Genomic DNA, 17,728 nt, shown 5'->3' on the forward strand with positions numbered 1-17,728 from the left:
TTCTAAATTTGTTACTTTCTGTTGTACGTATGATGCTTCTAATCACATTTGAAAAGAATTCATAATACCAAGGTTTTGCACATTTTTATTTGTTTGTTAGCACATAAACAGCAGCGAACCAATCAGAGAATGATTGCCCTACTGGGACATCTCACAAGCAAACCATCCACACCAAGCAGCGCAAACAGAGCACGACCGAGAAACACGGCAATAAGCAAAAACAAGGCAAAGCCGCAAAAAATCTCACTTTCACAGTAAACACCTTTCTCTCCTCCTGTGGGAGAGGCGGAAAGGTCCAGAGCAATTAACAAGCAAACATGAGATTTAACAGAGAATGCAAACACAAACATCTCTCAAGGTGAATTAGTATTCCACACAAATATATAAACTGTCCAAAACATTCAGCCTAATTGGGATTTCCGATCCGGTGACAAAGCCTTTGGTTTGGTGTTCTACATTGTTTACAGGGCCAAGGTCCTTTGCTGTTTGCATGTAATGACCAAAATATATGGTCACTTTATAGATGCAAGTTTGCTGTTTATTTCCACAAACTCAAAATATGATAAATGTCCACAGGAAGCCCAGCCAACCAAAAATGGTTTTATGTTGGGGTCCATTGATAGGGCTCACTAGAGACTCTCTCTCTCTCTCTCTCATACAGCACATCGATCTACTGCCGTCCTCAATATAAGAGGCAGTGGCAGCATTCACAAACCTCAAACTGAGGCTGTTACATTCTGTCCACTTTATTCTCATCCGTCTCCAGCTAGTGAAGTGTCTAGATAAGAGCTATTCCCATCCACTTAAGAAAATAATGTCGCACAACACGTCTCCATTTTGTACCATCTGGGAATTGAAGCATCCACACTTTGGCCATTGAGAGTGGAGAAAAAAATAGCAGTTCAAGTGAGTCTGAAATGCATTTTGAATACTCAACAATACCAAAAATACATTCTCTGCTCATATGAAATGCAAACTCATGTACATGTAAATCCCATAAAAGAGAGAATTAATGCATGCACAGGGGTATTAAAGGATTTGTATATTTTAGAGTGTAATTGCCTGGTTTATAGACATTATAGTCAGGCATATATATAGTAGGATCTGTGAAAACTGAAATCTTAAAGGAGAAATTCACTTCCTGAACAAAAATGTACAGATAATTTACTCACCCCCTTGTCATCCAAGATATTCACATCTCTCTTTCTTCAGTTGTACAGAATTTTTTTTTTGTTTGAGGAAAACATTCCAGGAATTCTCTCCATATAGTGGACTTCTATGGTGCTCCCGAGTTTGAACTTCCAAAATGCAGTTTAAATGCAGCTTTAAAGTGCTCTAAATGATTCCAGCTCAGGAAGAAGGATCTTATCTAGCGAAACGATCATCTTGTTTTCTTCTACAGCTTCAAAATTGCCCTACATTGCTGTTTTACATTTTTTTTGTAAAGGGCATTTGATCTTCATTGCACATTCGCTTTGTAAACACTGGGTCAGTACTTCTGCAGTGATGCAGGATGATCTCGAAGTTACAGAAAATGAGATGCAAGTTTTTCGACCTACCCTAACTGTCTCGAACCGGAATACACAGAGTTGGCACAGAGCTAGAAAAGATGAGCATTTGAGGTTAATAAGTGTAGAATTTTCTTTTTTTTAATTAACCAATCGTTTTGCTAGATAAGACGACACTGACCAATGTCAGTGTTTAGAGCCCTTCAATGTTTAGAGCCCTTTGAAGCTGCATTTAAACTGCATTTTGTAAATTCAAATTCGGGCACCATAGAAGTCCACTATATGGAGAGAAATCCTGAAATGTTTTCCTCAAAAAACATAATTATAGTAATATTAATAGTAATATTTTTACTATTACACAAGATTTCTATTAAAAAATAAACGCTGTTCTGTTAAACTTTACATGATTCAATCCTGAAAAAAGGTTTGCACAAACATATTAAGCAGCAAATTTTTCAACTTTGATAACAATAAAAAATGGTGTCTGAGGAAAACATTCCAGGTTTTTGAGGAAAACATTCCAAGATTTTTCTTGGAAAATTATAGTAGACTTCAATGGGGATCAGCAGGTTGAAGGTCCAAATTGCAGTTTCAAAGCAGCTTCAAAGGACTGTATAAGATTCTAGCCAAGGAATAAGGGTCTTGTCTAGCAAAACAATCGGTCATTTTCTAAAAATAATTGTGTAATTCGGTACAAAAAGATAGGGTAGGGCGAAAAACGCCATCTAATTTTCTCCTCCAACCATTCGACATCAATGTTTGACCTTTTTTGTAAAGGGCATTTGACTTTCTTTGCATGTTCGCTTTGTAAACACTAGGTTGGTACTTCCGTCAACATGGCCTAGCAACATAGCATGGCCTTTCCAACGTGACTATGTAATGTCACGTAATGTCAAAAAGTTGAACTAGTGCAAGGCGAGCATTTTTGGTTGAAAACTTTATACATTTTTTATACATTTTTAAGAAAATTATTGACTGTTTTGCTAGATAAGACCCTTAGCTCATCTGGGATCATGTAGAGCCCATTGAAGCTGCATTGAAACTGCAATTTGAATCTTCTACCCGCTGATCCCCATTGGAGTCCACTATATGGAGAAAAATCCAGGAATGTTTTTCTCAAATACCTTAATATCTTTTCGACCAAACAAAAAAAGACGTGGGGTGAGTAAATTAAACATGAGAGACTTCAAAAGTGTTACAAATTCTAAACATTTTAACAGGAGTTTATATAATTTCCACTTTTAACGTGTGGTACTTTCAGCTTAACACTTTTGACCATGTTTAATCTTTTCCACAGATTTCCCCCCAAAAATCTGTGCATTAAAGTCACAGATTCCACCTAGGCCATTTATATATCTGGCGACGAACAAAAGCAGTTAGCGATAGCTGCGATTGAGAGCAGGAAAGGCAGATATTTCTCTGTATTTTTCTGCGGAGAAGTTAGAGGCCTGTTAGGGGGATGACAAGTCATGTGCAGAACAAGTGAGAGAAATGACACCGGTGTTTCAAACAAGCCCACGGGGAGAGCGATAGAAGGGAAAAAGAAAAGAAAAAGACAGCAGGCAGACACACAAGCTCTTCCCTGACGCCTAATAGAGAATCTTCTCCCATTTCCGTCCACTAAGATGGAGCACACCGTCATTAGCTCCAGCTCAGGGGGGCACTGCAGGAGTTTTAGCCCAAGTAAACCACCTCTAATTGGGCTCCGTCTCAATGGCAGGCCCAGTTTTTTTTTATGGATAAATACTGAGCTTTCTGAACGTGAGGGTGAAAACTCGCGACTATGGAGGAGAGCTCCCAGAGCTGATGTGTTCTGCGCACTCTGATACTCAGCTATTAACACACACTCATGCTAACACTCAGTAGAGATTTTGATGGTGGTGTGACGTCCCAGAGGAAAACAGTTTGAATAAAAACAGTTTCTTCTCTCTGCTGCTCCTCAGAACTGGGCCATTTCTTATGCACTGACGGGAGATAACGATGGAGATCATATTTCATAAGATAATTAGTCTTGCATAGCTGTGAGCCTGCATTTTTTTAAACCTTCGAGCATCTGGAGTTTCCCCTCTGTGTGGCAGAAACTCAGCAGAAGCGCGTAAGAGCATTGAACGAGTCTGTTCATGTAGACCAGTAAGCTTGGGAAAATGGTGACACTGGCCCGCACAACGAAAGTTTATTTTCATTTGTCACCAAGAGATTTAAAATATAGCTAATTACAACGAAGACTAACTGAAACTACAACTAAAAGAAGTGATGCTTCTAATGTAACTAGCATTTTTCAGTGCACTAGTTTTTGCTTGACAGAACTTCAGCTGTTATAGAAAACAGCTTGTCCAGAAACAAGCTATTTTTTCCAACAAGTGATGGTATAGCATGACAACTGATGCTATAAGTAATGAAACACGCTCTTCTATCTACAGTATTTGTAATATGGCTGGGAAATCTGATATTTGTTTTATTGAATCAGCTCATTCCGAAAGCTTAACGAACAGCCACCCTTTGGATGAATAAATATTTAAATACTGCTGTTTAATAAATGTTACTCAACAAAAGTTAAAAATAAATAAATAAATACTGTTCAATAAACAAAATTCCTAGCAAAAAAAGTAATACAGTCAAACCAAAAATGATTCAAATACCAGATATCATTTTTGATATTTTTTTACTAGCGGGTGCAAGCTCATTTATGTAAGTGAGGATAGCAAAATCTATTAAACTGTGACATATTATACCCAAATATTATTCATACAGTGGACTACCAGTAAAACTGATAAAAATTAAGGACCAAAAATTGGATTCGACACTTTGACCTGACCATGTTTTGTTATATACCTTTCTATCAAAGTCAACTGAAATTTTAAGATGAATTTGCTTTGAAACAGTTTAACTCTGAGTTCTTGACATATTCTGTTACCACTTTCGAAACTATAGTGAATAAACTGTGATAATGTGACCAATTTTGAAGGTGTCTGAATAAATTTTGTTGTGACTGTAATTCATTTGTGATTATCAAGATGAATTTGTTTTGACTCAGTTTAACTCTTGAGTTCTTAAAAATAAACGTTGGTTTGACTGTATATTTAAAATACATTTATTTCATTCTAAGTATATTTCAAATCTATTAACATATTTACTGACATATCACTTGAGACTTACTGATATAAAAATTCTAATTACAATTTATTTGGAGTACTACTTGTGCACAATGCAAATTTCTTAACATTAAGTTTAAAAGGTGTTTCAATGTCACTATTGATGAGAATTGTATGATATTCGAATAATATTGGTCTTTACTACCACTTAATATTGGTATACTTAAAAGCAATAGTTCCACTTTAGCACAATAAAATATACTTCAGTATATCTTTAGTTGGACTTCAGCACCACTTCTGCATAATTAAAGTGCATTAAGTACAAAATTAGTATAGTATACCAGTTTAGGATACTATTAAAGGGTATTTTTATTAAGTACATAAAGTTAAAGTCAAAAGTTTACATATACCTTGCAGAATCTGCAAAATGTTAATTAAAAATGCACACTTATTTATTCTGTTCAAAAGTTTTCACCCCCAGCTCTTAATGTATAGTGTTTCCTTCTGAATTGTTTGAACCTGTAATAGTTGCATATAAGTCCCTCAGTTGTCCTCAGTGTGAAAAGATGGATCTCAAAATCATACAGTCATTGTTGGAAAGGGTTCAAATACACAAAAATGCTTTGTGGGACATAAAGGAATTTTATGAAGAACAGTGGGCAGTTTAACTGGGACTCTGCAAGGTATGTAAACTTTTGACTTCAACTGTAAATATATAAATGTATTTGTAGCTTTCAGATGATGTATTAATCTCAATTTAAAAAAAGCCTGACACTTATGATTGGTTTTGTGATCCAGGGTCACACATATGTTGTTATAAATTTATTTATATTTTATTCATATATATATATTTATATATTTATGTATTTATATACTTCTAAAACATTTTTGATCATTTGATAACTTTCTGTACAAAAGATTAGCTTCACACATCCTGATAGCCACAGGGCAAACAGCGGCATCAAATAGTGGGTCAATTCACCCTACCGACTCCACTACAAAAACACAGCAGTGCTGAGAGTAGCTCTAAATTGCCTCTGTAAATACCCGACGGTATTTATCTCATGAAACCGTCGTGAGAAGTGCTGGGTTTGCACTTTGCGGCAGACAGGGCTGTCTAACAGACAAAGCAATATGAGGTAGAGGGTGTTCGAGGTCACGTCCATATGCCCTGTAGGAAGTCATTCTAATCTGCAAGCCAAGGGTAGAGCTTTGAAGTGTCAGGGGATTGTGGGTAGTCCGTCCAACGTCTGGAGGCAGCTTGATACGTTTGAAGGATCTGAGAGTGCATTTGCGTGCGTGTGCGTGGGGAATGTTGAAGAAGCAAACCTGCGGCCGATCAAAACCGCGATGCAGCTGCGTGCGCCGGTGGTAAAAACTCCCTCCGAACTCCTGCCTGCTCCACCTGCGGTACCCTCGGCTCCAGACTCGCGACCACTGAGACACTTCATCTAATGTGACAGCTGCACATTCCTCACTTTCTGTGACTCTCAACCAATCTGTCACCATATGGCCCTATTCCTCTCTAGCTAGTACTCAAGCATTCAAAGCAGAACTTTTCGTATCCCGCGCACGCCGTTGCAGCCCTGCTTTGCATGCGTGCCATCGCATGACCTATTTTTCAGTCGGCGCTTGCTTCATCTGAAAGTGAGTGTCAATTTTTTTTATGGGAGAGAGCGACGGAGAGACAGAGAAAGAGGGGAAGGGATCTGTGAGGAGATGGATGGTGACTGGCGCTGATGGACGTGGAGTGTGTGTGAATGTGTGTTTATGCGTGTGTGGCCCGGCTTTTCGTGGATTCTGCGGCGTGACGTATGTGTCGACACGGTATTGGACACGCGGCGTGGTGCTGGGTGGGGTAGTAAAGGAACTGGGTTGTGGTGTGTATCGGAGCACCTGGTGAATAAAACATCTGAATGATAGGGGGATGGGAACCAAAGACAGAGAAAGAGAGAGAAAGAGTACAAGAAATAGACACAAAAAGAGCGTGTGTCTCATAAATAGTGCATACGGCAATAGAGGAGAGTATTGTTGAGTCAAGGGGAGCAACCCTCCAGTCCTGCAAGAAGAGATACACTATACTAGACAAAAAACAAACAAAAAATACAACCCACAGAGACCCAGCAGACACAATCCAATGTGTGTGTGAGTGTGACAGCCTGAGACTGGTGTTTGGTGAGGGTCTCTGGGTGGGTGGGTGATATGGGTTTGTCTTTTGTGTCTGTGCGCTGCAGACTGGGGTATAATTAGATGCAGTGACTACCAAAATTCAATCTATAAATATACATATTTCTATAAATAATCAAGTATACGTACATATACACTGCCATTCAAAAGTTTGGAATCAGTAAGATTTTTAATGCTTTTTAAAAATGTCTCATGTTCACCAAGGCTGTGTTTATTTGATTAAAAATGCTGGAAAAAAAATTAAAATTGTGAAATATTGTTACGATTTAAAATAACTGTTTTCAATGTTAATATACTTTAAAATGTAATTTATTTATTTATAATTTATATTTTGATGCAAAGCTGAGTTTTCAGCATCATTACTCCAGTATTCAGTGTTATATGATCTTTCAGAAATCCTTTTTAATATGCTGATTATGATCAATGTTGTGAACCTGTGATAACTTTTTTCAGGATTCTTTGATGAATAAAAAATAAAAAAGAATAGTATTTATTCAAAAAAATAATAACATTGTAACAATGTAAATCTTTCCTATCACTTTTTAACAATTTGACACATGATGACTGAATAAAAATATTAATTTATTTTAAAGAAAGAAATAAACATTTTTTATTACCCCATAATTTTGAAAATATTTTGGATAAATGCTGTTTTTTAAAACTTTTTTTTCATTAAAGCATCCTGAAAAATTATTCAGTACAACAGTTTCCAACATTGGCAATAAATCAGCATGTTAGAATGACTTCTGAAGGATCATGTGACATTGAAGAGTGAAATTATATTTTAAAATATTTACAATTTACAATTACAGTAGAAAACTGCTATTTAAATATTTCACAAAATTACATTTTTTTTCTGTATTTTTGAACAAATAAATGCAGCCTTCTTAAAAAAAACATTAAAAATCTTACTGACATAAACATTTGAACAGCATTGCATATAAAATCTTAATTTAGTAAATTAAAGTGTTCACTTTTAGTTTACTTTGTTCCATATTTATCTAGGGATTTAAAAAGTTATTATTGTATTTAGAACAATTACTGAATAATTACTCACAAAACAAATAAAAATTATATTTATTTTATGTAATTTAATTTAAATATCACTGAATGTCATAAATGAAAATTATTAATGCATTAAAATAATTTTTAATATAAATATAAACATAAAATATAAAAATGTACATAATATACTGTGAAGACTGAAGTAATGATGCTGAAAATTCAGCTTTGTATAATAAATTAAATTTTGAAATATATTAAAATAGAAAACCGTTATTTTAAATTGCAATAATATTTCACAAAATGAGTTTTTTCTGTATTTTAATCAAAAAAATGCATTAAAAATCTTACTGATGCCAAACATTTGAACAACAGTGTACTGTATATTAAATCATAATTTAGTAAATTGAATTCTGTAAGTATTCACTTTTAGTTTACTTTTTTTCCATATATATTGATAGCTATTTATCTAGGGATTTAAGATTTTGTAATTTTATTTAGAACAATTACTGTATAATTACTCACAAAGCAAATATAGATTATATTATATCTATCATTTAATTTAAATATAACTGAATGCCATATACATGAAAATTAATAATGCATTTAAACAATTATTAATACAAATATAGAATATAAAAATGTACATTATATACTGTGTAAAACTGTAATTTTGTAAAAAAAAAAAAAAAAAAAGTATTTTAAATAAAAAAGTCTTATAAGTAAAGGGTTCATTTACTTTTTATTTCCTCCCTTTTATTTGTGTATATATTTATATTTGATTCAAAACTTCAATAGTATACTATACTTATACTGTAAATAGTCATCAAACAAATAGATTATATTATTTTATGAAATGATATTACTACTGTAACAATATAAATGAAAATAATTAAATTTTAATAATTGTTTTATTTTTTTTTATAATTCTATTCATATAATTTTATTTATATTATTTTAGAATTCATATTATTTTGACCATAATATGCAGTCAATAAAAATGTACAATAGCTCTATAATTTTCCAAAAAAGAAATCTGCAGCCCTAGCAGGTGCCTTTTGGTGTTTTTGTGAAACTTACCGTGTCTCCAGCGGGACACTGCTGTTAAGAGCCCAACTGTCCTGGAGCTGGACAGATTCAGGGGTGGAGGGTCCATCTGGCGGGGCGGCAGTAGGTGCGTGGCTCTGCGGGTTCCGCCGGCTGGCCTGGTTGCTGCGATTGAGGGAATTAGCCGATGACTGGTGGTGGTTGTGCGGGGGAGGCAGAGGAGGTCGAAGGGAGGTCTGACTGTGATGACTGGACGCACCTGAAAGAGAGATGGAAAAGAGAGATTAATCACAGAACATCTCTTCCTTTTATGTTCCCTTACAGGATGCTGTCTGCAAAATGTTTTTTAGACCACAGATTCAGAACCTCAAGTTGTTTAGGCTACTTTGATTCAATGGAGCTGTAATCTGTTTGCTGTTCAGTAGTCATGCGTGAAAGGCTTGCAACTGAAAGGAGGAGAGCTGAAATGCTAGACATTTTGCAACAGAGTGAGGGATCAATTATGGATAATGAGATCTAAGAAGACACAACAAGAAGACTTTGATAAAATCTATTGCTAGGTGGAGAAATATAACATGTCTGGATTTTAGATTTGATTGAAGTCTCTGTAAGTATGAGAAAAAAAAAGATTTGTATTGCCTTCTAGCTCCTGACATGCTAGCTACATCAGTTATACTCATATATATCATTTTAAAAATGCATTAAACAATTGTATTGCTTACACTGAAAAAGTATATTAAAGTTAACTTTCGAGAAATAGGTAAAAATAATCATCATTTTTAAAACGATATTTTATATAAACTTAAAAATATAAATATAACAATGTTTTAGCATGATATAATATAATAATATAATATAATAATAAATTAGACTGAATGCCATCAAACAATTGTATTCCTTGCATTGAAAAAATGTATTATATTAAAGTTCATTTTCAAGTATGTGGTGAAAATAATTAATATTATTTTATAACAATGTTTTAGTAATATACAGACTGTATATATAGACTAATATATTAGTAATATAATAGACTGAGTATGAAAACAAAAATAAATTTGTATTGCCTTCTGGCTATATATATTGAAAAGTAATCAAATAATTGTATTACTTGCATTGAAATTTGTGAAAATAATATCAGTCTTAGAATAATATTTTACATAAACTTTAAAATATAAATAGAACAATGTTTTAATATATAATATAATATAATATAATTAAAATAATTAATATTATGTTATAACAATGTTTTAGTATGATATGATATGATGTAATATAACATAATATAATAGATTACACTGAATGAAGTCTGTATGAGTATCGAAAAGTAATCAAATAATTGAATTACTTGCATTGAAAAAGGTAATTTTCAAGAAACAAGTGAAAATAATCAATATCATTTTTAATAATATACTATAATAAAATATAATATAATATAATATAATATGATATAATATAATATAATATAATATAATATAATATAATAGACTGAATGCCATCAAACAATGATATTTTTGCACTGAAAAAAAACTGTTATATTAAAGTTAATTTTCAAGAAACGGGTGAAAGTAATCAATATCATTAATTTTTATATTTTACATAAACTTAAAAAATATAAATGGAACAATGTTTTAATATATACTATACTATACTATACTATAATATAATATAATATAATATAATATAATATAATATAATATAATATAAGACAAAATCTTAATAATTTAGAAAATTTGCAATAATAAAAGATTTAAAAGAGAAATAACCTACTGTAGTCCGGTATTTTATGTTCATTTTATAAACTTTCAAACACAGCATGTAGTGCAAAGAAGGTACTGGTTTTTTTACAGCACATAATAAACGAAAATATTTTCCCCACCTGATGGTCTCTGAACAAATAGTGTTTTCAAGCCTGTCTAGAGGTTTAACAGATGTGTCTACGTTCCTGAGTGCCTAATGTAAAAATTCAATTATCCACATGGACTACCACAAAGGCCTGGGTTTATTTCTGTCATATATTCCACCTTTTATTTTTTTTTCTTCGACGTAACGGTTGCAAACAACACAGTGAATATGATAATGCGTGTTTCACACCCTCCGCCGCACCTCCCAACATCGGCGCATGAGGTCAAACGGAAGCAAATTCTTCCAGGAGCCTGTGAAAAGAGGGGAAAGCAAGGGATTCAAAAGTGCCTTTGTGTCCCTTAAGAAGAGGTTCCGAGATGAAAGAGGATTTCAGACCAACGGGAGATCGGCTACGGTCTGAGGGCCAGGGCTGTGTAATCTCTCTACATGCAGTGTGTCAGAGCGCTCTAAAAACGGAGCGCGACAAAAACCGGCCGGGCACAAAGCCCTGCTCTCTCAGCTTACAGCGCCAGAGGTACTCTGGAGGAACTCTTCGGCTCCAACAATGGTGCTCAAAACACTGGATTATCGCCCAATGACATGCCCATCAAAACCAGCCCGGCCATTTTCCACATACTGGAACAAAGGCAGGGAGGAACTTGTGCTTTTAAGGGTTTAAAGGGCTGCCACGACCGAGGCGTCATTCTTTGTTTTTTCAAGGGGACCTGGCGTAGTCGGCCGAAATTGATGCGACAGGCGCAGAAGAAGCGCCTGCTGAATGGGCTGCTGTGACAGTGGCCTTCAATGGGCAAATAAAGGATGGCGCTTGTGGGATTCTCTTCCCGTTCGCATGTGAGAACAGCACGCCAGGGGTCTCAGTGTGAAGCGCTGGAATCACAGAGGGACAATGGGCCGCTCCTGCACTTCCATTATACGGGACGTGGAGCTCACAGCCAGAGAACGGAGCTAAAGTCAGTACAGTAATGCAGAGATTACAGGCGACTACTGTTACTAGCACAGAGTTACGTGAAAGAGACTAAATACGAAATCGCTCACTGTAATGTGCACATCTTACCCACGCAGGAGGTAGAAGACAGGGGGTTATTTAAGACGCCTGTGGAAAGAGATATTGATTGCCAGGGTGTGTAGCTATGAATTTGCTGTCTGGAACATTTCTCCGACGGATGATACGGCAACTTAATTGAACACAAATGAGCGGACTAGAGGTCAACCAATAGTGGATTTTGCCAATAACAATAACTGAGAAGAGAAAATAGGCTGATAGCAGATTAATCTGATTTTAAAATTTAAAATGTGAAGTTTTCCATTTAATATAAAATAGTTCTGGATTTTAGGATTTTATTACAATGTTAACAATAATGTCTTTACATAAATTAAATCAAACATTGCTATGCTTTATCACTACTGACAAATTTTTTAAATTATTTTATCGTCATATAGCATATATAAATGATGGAGGAGAAACAGAGAGAGGAAAAATTGATAGAAATAAATACAGCTTTTTAAACATTGTTTTAAATAGCACTGTATATTTTATACAAAGTTATATCATGTTTTTTTTTTTCAATATAAAAATATAGTCAAGGTGTATAGAACTAGGAACAAAAGAAATATTGACAATCTGTAAATTATATTGTAAACGATCAGATCTGGAACATTTTCAAAATGGTTTCGGGTCTGCTACTGGTCAGACAGACAGTTATATTATATTAAGTTATACCATACTCATATTTGAGGTTCATATAATTTACCATGTTTATGTTTTTTAAAATATAAAATTATAGTCAAAAGGTGCAGAAAATCAGCAATAAGAAATATTTACATAATTTGGTAATTATATTGTAAAGATCAGATCTGGACCATTTTCAAAATGTTTTTTGGTCTGCTACTAGTCAGACAGATAGTTATATTATGTAAATTTATACCATACTCATATTTGAAATTTCATATTATTTACCACGTTTATGTTTTTAAAATTATAAAAATATATTTAAAAGGTGTACCGAACCAGGAACAAAGAAATATCGTCACAATCTGCAAATTAAATAGTAAAGATAAAATCTGGACCATTTTCAAAATGGTTTTGGGTTTGCTACTGGTCAGACTGACACATATTATAGAAAGTTATACCATACCCATGTTTGAGAATCATATAGTTCACCATGGTTATATATATTTTTTAAATATAAACATACTGTCAAAAGGTGTACAGAACCAGAAACAAAAGAAACATTTACATAATCTGCAAATTATATTGTAACGATCAAACCTGGACCATTTTCAAAATGGTTTTGGGATTGCTACTGATCGGACAAACCATTATATTAAATACAGTTATACCACACTCATATTTGAGATTCATACAATTTACTATGTTTATGTTTTTTAAAACATAAAAATATATTCAAAAGGTGTATAGAACCAGAAACAAAATTACATATCAACATAATCTGCAAATTATATAGTAACGATCAGATCTGGACCCTTTTCAAAATGGTTTCGGGTCTGCTACTGGTCAGACAGACAGTTATATCATATAAAGTTATACCATACTCATGTTCGAGATTCATATAATTTACCATGCCTATGTTTTTTTTTTTTATATATATAAAAATATAGTCAAAAGGTGTTCATTGTGTTTGTGCTTTCTTTTTAAATTATTGTTATACAGTAAAACTCAAAAAAACTTGAGTAAAACTCCTCAAATTCACAGACAAACATTGTGGTTTTATTATATAAAAATAAATAAATAAACTGCCATCACTGATTTTTGGCAATAACAATAGTTCCTGTAGGTGCCGGTTATTTTTTTTTTAGAATTGATATATCACTCTACTCTAGCGAGTAAAAAATAAAATAATAAATAAATTGTACAAGCCATAACAGAAAGACATTCAGTATCCTAATCTCAAAGAACTAGGACAAAAGCAGCCAAGGTGGGTCTTCGTCTCTTGCAATACAGACAATAACAAAATTTCACCCTGGTGTGGTTTATGATTGAGTTCTGTAAAACGAACTAAAAGCGCTTTATTTTGTGCAGGGAAAAAAACTCTTTCATGACACAAGGTCACAGATTCTGCTCTACTGCAGCTCATTCCCTCTCAAAACTTCCGCTTACAAAACTGGCTTCATAATGCTCGATTTATTGGGACACGAAACAGCTGTGAAGCTATTCTGTCCTGTTACTGACATTCATTTATTTCCCACCAGCCTCCATCACTTTCTCTTTTCACAAGGCTGTGTTTCTTTCTCCCTCAGCTTTCCGTTCTTCACCATTTAGCAGTGTTTATGAATAATTGAGTTTTGATTCAGTGAGCGAGCGGCGGAGGCAGACAAAATAGTCGACAAGCAACACAGGGAAAGCGACGCTGTGGGCTCAGAAAAGGCCTTTTTGCCTAAATCGAAACTTCCTGCTCTTCCTGCCAGCATGTCCTTTTTTTTTAAAAAAAAGACAAAAATACCCACTTGCATTCAAGACATATCAATGAGAAACTGGTATAAAGATATAGCGGAAAGTATCATTTATTTGGCTTCCTCTGTCTGGCTACACAACCAACAGAGGAAGCCGCGAGTGTGCGGATATCAAGAGGAATAATGTAGAAGGTCTTGATAATGTAGAATGTCTCTTGCCCCGCCCCCAAACGCACACACACACACACACACACACACACACACGCATGTTGGGTTTACATGTTTTATGGGGACATTCCATAGGCGTAATGGTTTTCATACTGTACAAACCGTATTTTCCATCACCCTACACCTACCCTACACCTAAACCTAGCCCTCACAGGAGACTGTGCACACTTTTACTTCATCAAAAAAACTCACTGTGCATGATTTATAAGCCTGTTTCCTCATGGGGACCTGAGAAATGTCCCCACAAGGTCAAAATCTACTGGTATTCCTATCCTTGTGGGGACATTTGGTCCCCACAACGTGATGAATACCAGGTACACACACACACACACACACACGCACGCACGCACGCACGCACGCACGCACGCACACACACACACACACACACACACACACACACACACACACACACACACACACACACACACACACACACACACACACAGATTATACACTGCAAATGCTTTCTTACTTAGATTTTTTTGTCTTGTTTCCAGCCAAAATATCTAAAAATTCTTAGATCAAGAAGGATTTTCTAGATGAGTAAAAAATATTTTCTTGTTTTCAGAAAAAAACAAGTAAAAATTAGGTGTATTTTATTTCAAAATATGTAAAAAAAAAAAAAATAAAATAAATAAATATATATTATATATATATATATATCTTTTTTTTATTATTATCATTAATTTATTTACAATGTATTATTATTATTACTATTATTATTATTAATTTTTAGATTTATTTTGTTGTTACTATTTCTATTTATTTATTATATTTAATTTAGATTTTATATTAGGGATGCACCGAAATGAAAAACATGGGCAAAAACTGAAAGCGAAAATTCTGGATGCACTTGGCCGAAAACCCAAAACCGTAAATGCTTTTTAATAATTATTTATTATTTTATTCAATAATACAAAATAATTTTGTAAGGCTTCTTAATTTAATTCAGGTCTGTCACGGCTTATTTTATTATTATCATTCATTTATTTACAATTAATTATTATTATTCATTTTTAGATTTAACTCTCATTTTGTTGTTACTATTTCTATTTATTTACTATATTTAATTTCGATTTTATATTAGTGATGCACCGAAATGAAAATTATGGGCCAAAACTGAAAGCGAAAATTCTGGACCCAAAACCGTAAATGCTTTTTAATAATTATTTATTATTTTATTAAATAATATAAAATCATTTTGTAAGACTTCTTAATTTAACTTTTTAATAATGAATTTAACATTTTAATGATCCTGAATTTAAAAACCCAATAAAATAACCACAACTATAAAATTGGACAGATAATATAATAATATTGATATTAAATATCAATATATTATTTTTATTCCGTTTGATTCTATTTTATCTATAGTTGACTCTGTACAGTTAAAAAATTACACCAGCTTTAACTTGAGCTACATCATTAGTAAAAAGAGTAAAAAAATGAAACAGAACGAGAAGGACAGATGCGAGCAAAAGTGAACGGGCCAGAAGAAATGAGCTGGTGCTGGTGAGACAGGCGGAGGAATGGAGGAAGAGACGTCGGACAACAGCTCTGCATGGCGGCTTCTTGTTTCCAGCGCATGGCAATGGTGAAATTACTGCAGCCAAGCTTTGCTAGGCTATAGGCCATGCCATGACAGGGATTAAAATAAATTGCCCAACATGAGCGGTGGGAACGGTGGAAAAACAATAGGAGTAAAAGCATAAATGTCAATTTGGAATGATAAAAGACACAATCTAAATGTGGCAGGAGGAGCCTGGAGACAGAGCGGGGGTAATTGAGCTCTGTGCTATAGAGTTGAGTGTTTACAGAAAGAGAGGGAAAGAGAAAGAGAAGGAGAGAGCAATGAGGTGTCATGATTGGTGGCCAACCACCTTCTGTCTTTCATCCATCCTCAGACTAATTCTTCACGCACCAACCGCCGTTTTTTTTCTCTCCCTTGCTCGACAGATCTGGCTAGACGTATATGACAACCAACAATATTTCAAAGCTTCGCTGAGTGGGAGTATGGGAACCTTGTCAACAACATGTTCACACTGTCATTCGAAGGTATGAACATAGAGCATGTGACCATGGAACTAATACACAAAAATCTGAAACTAATTAAAAAAATATACACAAATGTGCAACTGCAATGCAAAGTTACGACACACACTGCCTTTAGAGCTGAGCCAAAAACAATGCCCTACTGGGGTAGGCAGTACAATCTAAATTTTACAGTATGTCACGATATGAGTAATGTATTTTCCTGGAAATCCAACCAAAAATGGTTTATACACTACCACTCAAAGGTTTGTGGTCAGTAAGGTTTTCTTTTATTTAGAAAGGATGCATTACAGTAATCAATTGTGACAGTTTATAATGTTACAAAAGATTTCTATTTCAAATAAATGCTGTTCTTTTGAACTTTCTATTCATCAAAGAATCCCAAAAAGCATTAGAGATTTCATTAAAAATATTAAGCCAGACAAAGGTTGTATTTTTTTTTCAGCGCATCGGAATGATTCCTGAAGGATCATGTGACACTGAAGACTATCACAAGCATACATTACATTTTAAAATATAATCACATAGGAAAAAGTAAATTTAAATTGTAATAATATTTTACAGTATTACTGTTTCACTGTATTTTGATCAAATAAATTCAGATTTGGTGAGCATAAAAGCCTTCAGCACTTTTAAAAATAGGAAAAATAGGGAGAAAAAGGAACAATATTACTAACTCATACTTACTATGACTCTACTGGCAGTATAGTCTGCAAGCAATAGTCTATATAAATGCTAAAAATGCAGCTTTGCCATTACAGGAATTACATTTTAAATAAATAAAGTACAAATTAAAGTAAAAAACATTTTTTAAAATGTAAATTGTATTTCACAATATTAGTTATTACAGTATTTTTAATTAAATAAATGCAGCTTTGGTGAGCATAAGATGTTAAAATGTCAAAAACAATAAAAAATCTAACCGACTTTGATTACCATCTCATTTAATTATTTTTCTTTTTAGCTATATTTTGAACCCAAAGGACACACACACAAAAAAAAAAAAAAAATCCAATTATTTTGAATGACCAGGATGGCATTGGTCCAAAACAGAATCTTCAATTATTTAACACAACAAAAGTAAAACTAAATTGTAATAAAAAGTACATTTAAATTGTAATAATATTTATTTACACAGTATTTTTAATTAAATAAATGCAGCTTTGGTGAACATAAGATGGTAAATGTCAAAAACAATAAAAAATCTAACTGACTCAGACCTTTCAACAGTACTTTTTTGATTACCATCTCATTGAATATTTTTTTCTTTTTAGCTATATTTTGAACTTAAAGGACACAAAACAAAAACTCCAATTATTTTGAATGACCAGGATGGCA

At 33.7% G+C, this 17,728-nt stretch overlaps 1 protein-coding gene across 1 annotated transcript in view; it reads right to left on the reverse strand.

Moving 5' to 3' along the window:
• tenm2b (teneurin transmembrane protein 2b) overlaps positions 1-17,728 on the reverse strand; it is a 261,826-nt gene that overhangs the window by 89,624 nt on the left and 154,474 nt on the right. The window contains exon 5 of the mRNA XM_073823963.1: positions 8,870-9,095. Within this exon, the coding sequence (XP_073680064.1) occupies positions 8,870-9,095 (226 nt within the window). The remainder of the gene's footprint in view (positions 1-8,869; positions 9,096-17,728) is intronic.

Source organism: Garra rufa, chromosome 19 (assembly GCF_049309525.1).
Source record: "Garra rufa chromosome 19, GarRuf1.0, whole genome shotgun sequence".
Lineage (NCBI taxonomy): Eukaryota > Metazoa > Chordata > Actinopteri > Cypriniformes > Cyprinidae > Garra > Garra rufa.